Source organism: Uranotaenia lowii, chromosome 3, assembly GCF_029784155.1.
Source record: "Uranotaenia lowii strain MFRU-FL chromosome 3, ASM2978415v1, whole genome shotgun sequence".
NCBI lineage: Eukaryota > Metazoa > Arthropoda > Insecta > Diptera > Culicidae > Uranotaenia > Uranotaenia lowii.
Window position 1 is genome coordinate 236926393 of NC_073693.1, and position 6855 is coordinate 236933247.

Here is a 6855-nt window from a genome sequence, read left to right on the forward strand (position 1 = left end):
TCCGAGTTGAACTTTAGATAGCATCATTGCAGATTGAGTTTAACGAAATAAAATCGTCCTGCAAAGAAGGGCAAAGTGCGAGTATGTAGACTCGCGATTTTAACATCTCTGATTTTAGGTCGCGTTTCAAGATGGTATAGCTTCGGAATCGGTATCCATTTACTTTTTTTAAATTTTTTTGAATTATAGTCGTTTTACATCTTTAAGGCATTCGCGACTTTAGCAACGTTGCTGTTGGCGGATCGTTATTGAAAAACTTATCCGGTACAACTGTGTTTGATGTTTACTCTTGGGTTCGAACTCACGGACATCGGCTCAGGAGACCACAGACTTGTCAACTGAGCTATATCACAAGCCACCTTGATTCATTTCTGTATTCTTGAAATGCTGTCGGCCACACATACTAAGCGAAAAATGTTGAAAAAAAAACTCTCTTGATTTTCTATAACCGGTAAATTGAAAGAAACCAGTAGAAAATAGACCTTAAATTCTACAATGTTTACAATGTGGATAATTATTCATGAATTTTTGTGTTACTCTAATAACGTCGCAAAAAAAAATCCATGGTTTTGATAAATAGATTTTGAATCATTTCAAACCTATCGTTATTTCACCAATTCGAATTATTAATTCAATCATTTGCATTCTATCACTCTACCTTCATATCACCTATTTCCAAATTTGGTCTGTTTTTGGTTGAATTTTTGTTTTGTATCAAACCTAAACATGGATTAATTAATCAAGCGTCTTGTTTAGAATTTCTAAATTTCTTACAATTGTAATTGTAATTGTTGTCAGTGACGATAACCTTTTTGTAAAATTACATTATATCAGGTGAAGGAGATTTTTGATAGGAAGAAAAAAACAATGGAATGAATAAACACTATTTTAAGCTAGCAATGAATTAAAAACTAATAAAACAGAACTTGCGTATTGGAGGTAATTTTAAATAACAAACAACACGATAAAAATGGTTATTACAGCAAGAGTTTGTAAGTGGTTTTGAATGTATGATATGTGATATGAGGGCATTTCCATCCGAATGTACCATGCCTCGGATTGATGAAACATTGGGTCCTCTCGTGACGTCCTCTTTGAAAATGTTAGGTAACATATTTAGGAAGAATGTTGTGATAAACTTGTTGCATAAAACAGCATATTCGCAGTTGCTAGTTGGTGTCCAGCTCGTGACCAAAGATGGCTTTTCGAACGCGTTCAGCCGAGTCTCTGCTCCGGAAGTTGAAAACCAACCGTATAGCTGACTTAAAACACATATTTAGTCGCTTCTTGAGAGCATCTGTTATGCCAGGATAATAGATTATGTCGCAGTAAGTCAGCAAAGGAACTATCTCGGATTGAACTTGTTTGAGGCGAGTAGGTCGAGATAGTACGGAAGAAAAGCTACGAAAGATTCTCAGAGTACCAAAAGCCTTTGCTACGATGTCATTCACTTGCTGGGTTCATGAGAGGTTGACGTCCATGTAAATTCCAAGGTTCTTGACTGAGGTTGAAAGTGGTACAGCTTCTCCTCTAAAAACTAATGCCACGTTTGGCACAACAGTTCCGGTTTTACTGAACACAATAGCTTGGGTCTTTTTCGATTTGGGCGATATTCGACACCATATTCATACATACTAAAAGAATGGAAGAGAGCACAAGTTTTTTCTCTCAACGCATGCGAACCGTTGCCAGCGACAATATTTGCTGCCTCTGACATTGGGCAATTCTTGCATATACACCATCTGATATTTTACAATCTGGCTGCACTACTGGTCGTAAAGAGGACAACAAAGCTGTTCTCGTTCTCAAGAACGAAATCGTCTTCAAAATCTGCAAACATGACGGACTTTTAATCATATCCGATTTGAACCATTTAATCCGAATTCGAGCAACGATTTTTATGACCTTTTACTTGCGTTAGTTGGAATTACGATTCGCAGTTACTTTTTTAATGACTTGAGTTATCATTTTTAATGCGATTTTATATTTGCTGGAGCGTCTGGCAGACTGCTGATGTACAGGCAGAAAAGAAGTGCACTCAGACAAGAACCCTGTGGCGCGCCATCGATAGCTCTCGTTCAGTTGATAGGCTCGTCCCAAGTCGTACAATTTGTGAACGCCTGCTCAGAGAGGATGATACTAGGTCTGAAGCTTCGCTTGTAAAGAAAAACTTGTTCTCTAATTTACTTCTAAATATGCGATGGTTGACGCAATTGAACGACAAAGAGAAGTCTACAAGCATCATGACTGTGCAATCACCTTTATCTAGACCGCTGTAAATGTTATGGGTAACCTTTGCGAGTGCGGTAGTGGTGCTGAAATTTTTTCTGTACCCAGGCTGATGCTCAGCAAGAAGAGGAGGTGTGGAACAGTTAAAATATTCAGTTATCTGGAAAAGCACGACTTTTTCGAACATTTTCGATATTGCCGGTAACACACTGGGAGGGCGGTAGTCTTTGGGTTGCGTTGGAGCAGAAATCTTAGGGCGAGGAATAATAAGAGCCTTTTTCCAGATATTGGAAATTGATTTAGTATCGACTGTTATAATTTTTATATATACTAAGTGTCAAAGGCTCCTGGAAAGTTAAAAGTTGTTTCTTTCATACTTCTATGAACTTTTAACGTTCGTTGAAAAGTCTAAAATGAATATTTCTCTTATGTACTTTTTATTCAGTCTGATGTGAAGTTTTTTCGTGCTCAATATAAAGCTACTACGAGCCTTTTGGTTACTTGGGATGTTTATTTTGTTTAAGAGGCTACCTCCCCCATTCCAGAGAGTGGGAGGGGTCTCAAACTATTATATGAACTTTCCCCGGCCCTCCAAGACTCTTCTGTCAGGTTTCATGCAAATCGATTCAGTAGTTTCTGAGTCTATAGGTAAAAAACAGACAAACAGACAGACAGACATTTTCAATATTATAAAAATAACCATGAAAGGTTTTTTTGAAGCCTGAAACTTTTCTTGATTTTTGTAGAGGAATTTCTGAGTATTGACAAAATTTGCCCGTATATTGCCTGGATTTATGGCCGTCAACTTGAAATCGAATGTCCGGATTTTGCCTAGTTTGTCCGGCCCGGATACGTGCTGAATTAATTCTGGTAACCTTAGTATAGATGAAAAAAAAGTATAAAGAAAAAGGAAGACAAATAAAAAAAGTAAAGAAACAGTGATTCTTATCAAATGATTTGTGCTTCTTCTGGTGTTTTAGTAAGAGGTTAGAAAATTATTATTCGCAGACTCCCGTTCTGGAAGTTTTTCGATAACATTTTAGCGTTTGAATTATCAATTTGAGTGCTTGGAATAATTGGTTCCTTCCATTTAACCGAATAATGAGAAATACCGAAAACTTCCAACTAAGATTGGAGTAGAAAAGTTTACTCATCGAGTGCAAATAGCCGTTTGAGGTGCAATTAAAAGACCGTTGAAACAAACTTCAATAATTGTCCGTCGAACAAAATCCAATGGAATTCAGCATAATATATGAACCTTTCTTTAAGGATGAGGAACCATTTACTCACGCCATAAAGTTCGCCCTCTTGAAAATTCCGACACCAAAGAGCTGGTCGCTGGACACCCATTTAAAGTTTTACACGCCACGAACAGCCAGCCGGTTGTTGGGATTCCAGGGATCTACCCGGTCTGTTCGGCCTTCGGCAATCGTTCGTGCTAGGCCCCGGTACACGACGAACGAACAGATTCCCATTTCCGTTTCCGGGGGGCTAAATGTGTCCATCTGTCCATCTTTTATGACCCCATCATTGTCGTTTTGTTTCCAAATGCGATTTGTTGGTTTTCGGAATGTGTGCGGTGTTGTTTGGGAGCGCTTTTCGAGAGCCGAGATCTGATTCCGGGGTAAATTTGATGCCAAGGGGAGGGCAGCCCGGTCACATTATTGTTGAGGTCGAATGTCAAATGCAGGATAGCAGCTACCGTTTGTTGTCATCTCGTTCCCGCGCTGTCATAAAACTCTACCCCCTTTCGGTTTTTCCCATTTTCATCAGTGAAGCCGGGACATGGATGTTCGTCCAATCTATCCCGAGTCCAATCGTCGTTTCGGTGGGGTAGCGAGGTGTTTTTCTAAACTCGAAATGAAAATTCTCATATCACAGGCTATTTGTATTGCCCACAGGACGGACGTAGAAGTGCTTGACGTTTATCTTGTCTGGAATGGGATTGACCGACCGAACCCATCATGGACTTCGTTTGACTGCTGGATCCTTCGAGCGTGGCGAAGATTGTTTTTCAGGTTAACGGGCAGCCATTCAGAGCTCGAGTTAGAATTAATTGCGTATCGGTCCCAGGACGAAGGAACGCGGCGCGGACGGAGCACCACAGATGCGATTTGGTCAACTGAACGAAACCCTCTCAAAAGCAACAGTCAATTCGAATAAATATACGATTGTAGCTAGCGGAAATTTTTATAATAAAAAAACGAAATAACAGCTGTCGAAATTTTCATGCAAGAATTGATTTAATGCAAAACTTATGTTTAAGGATCCGGTGTTTCGTGAAACATATTCATTTGAGCAAATTCTTTTCTCACAATTTGAACTTTTTACAACACAAAAATGTTTATCTTTTTATGATTGTTTCTTGGACAATTTTTTTTATTATTATAATTGCTAAAGCCTAGATAAAAATATGCCTTGAGATGACCAAAGTATGCCATTTTTGACCAAAAAGAAAACATTTTATGCAATAGGGTTTTTGAAATTCTAAAAAAGTTGCAAAGCGACACACCCTTTTCAACAATCTTGGGATTGAAAAGTACATTTTGACGAATTTTTCTGGCCTTTATACATAAAAAATTGGAAATGATATCGCTTACTGAATGACATGTTATGGTAGTCGTCTGACTACCGAAAACATTTATTTTTTTTTTAAATACTGGCTGGATGAAGATTATTCAATTTTCCGAAGAGATAGATACTTATTATCATGCAGTATCCCACACAACCATCTCATCTGTAATCAATAATAACCGGAAGTTGGAGCAACAAAAGGATAACTTAATCCGTCCGTTATCTCCACAACAGCAACAATTCAATTTGAAGAACAGTTCAACTTCAAGGCGAAGCCATCGCCCCGGGTGGAGGTTTTCAATTTTCGCTTCCATGAACTCTTCCAGCGAACTTTGCCGCCGCTCACAAAAGGTTGGTCAAGGAAAATGTTTTGCGCTGCTAATGCGAAGACTCGTCGAGTTGAGAGCATACAGCCATGTATTAGTTAGACGCTTCAATCCATTACCAAACTTCACGGAGCTTTCCTGCCATCAAAGTTGTTCCGTTTCCAAGAGTCCAAGAAAAACCAGGAACTATTTATACGGGATAGCTGGTGGGCTCCGGAGAACTTCGGAGTGGAGGTGGAGAACGCCCTCGCCCGCCGCCGGGTTGGTTCGCAGTAATGATCGAAAAACGTTCCTGCACTAATAACAATTAATCTTTATATCGTCTGCGCACAAGGATGGCGCGAGGAGGCGTGGAAATTTGCCAGGATTGAAAGGATGTGAGGAACGGGTTGAAGCAACCACTTTCATGAACCATCCACATCAAACGAAGCAGCTCAGTGCGGAGAATATCTGGGTTGAGAAAACGCGAAACTTGAGTGTTACTGTTCTTAGTGGGGAACTTTGGAATGGAAGGGAGGCGAGATTCCTAACAACAATAAACAATAAACAATAAACAATAAACAATAAACAATAAACAATAAACAATAAACAATAAACAATAAACAATAAACAATAAACAATCTATATATATAAAAATGAATTTCTGTCTGTCTGTCTGTCTGTCTGTCTGTCTGTCTGTCTGTCTGTTCCCTATAGACTCGAAAACTACTGAACCGATTGACGTGAAACTTGGCAGATGGGGGTATTGGAGGCAGGAGAAGGTTCCTATTGTGGTTTGAGACCCCTCCCTCTCTCATGAAGAGGGGGAGGGGCCTCCCAAACATAATACAATTTTTTACATAACTCGAGAACCAATCAAGCAAATGGTGTCATATTTGGCATGGGGTAGCATTTGGGAACGAGGAATATTTGTATGAATATAAGGTACCCTTCCCTCCTCTCAGTGGGGTAATAGGAAGGGGGGAGGGAGGCTACCTTACAATTTTTCATATGACTCGAAAACTAATCAAGATATTGGATCCAAACTTGGCATGGGAAGGGATTTGGATACGAAAAATATTTCAATGATTATTTGAGACCCCTCCCTCTTTCCAGTAGAAAGAGGGGAGGGGGCCTCTTACATATTTGTTACATAATTCAAAAACTACTAAAGCAAATGGAACCAAATTTGGCATGGGAGGGTATTTGGATACGAAGAATATTTCTATGATTATTTGAGACCCCTCCCTCTTTTCATTAGGGAGATATAAAGGGGGGAGGGCGCCTCTTTTATAGTTTTTTACATAACTCAAAAACTAATTTAGCAAGTGGAACTAATCTTGGCATGGGCGGGTATTTGGGAACGTGACATGTTCTAATGATTGTTTGAGACTCCTTCCTTCTTCCAACGGGGAGATAGGAAAGAGGGAGGAGAGTTTCAAACAAGTTTGACTGCATAACTCAAGAACTACAACAGCAAATGGAACGAATTATGGCACGGAACGATATTTGGGTACGAGAAATGCTTCTATAAATATTTGAAATCCCTCGCACCTTCAAATTGGTGGATGAAAAGGGGGAGAAGAGGTTTCCCTTACAATTTTCAGTATAACTGGAGAGTTGATCGATCAAATTGAACCATATTTGGCATGTGAGGGTATTTGGAGAAATGTTTCTATTATAAATTGGAGCCCCACTTTTTTTTTCAGCGGAAAGATATAAAGTGGGAAAGGGGTGCTTCCATACA

The 6855-nt window shown here is 39.3% G+C and overlaps 1 protein-coding gene across 1 annotated transcript in view; it reads right to left on the minus strand.

Annotated features, from left to right (window-relative positions):
* Positions 1-3587: 3587 nt before the first annotated feature.
* The window catches only part of LOC129753194 (hemicentin-2-like), a 369013-nt gene continuing 365745 nt past the window's right edge, over positions 3588-6855 (minus strand). The window contains exon 9 of the mRNA XM_055748994.1: positions 3588-3824. Coding sequence (XP_055604969.1) covers positions 3588-3824 — 237 coding nt within the window. The remainder of the gene's footprint in view (positions 3825-6855) is intronic.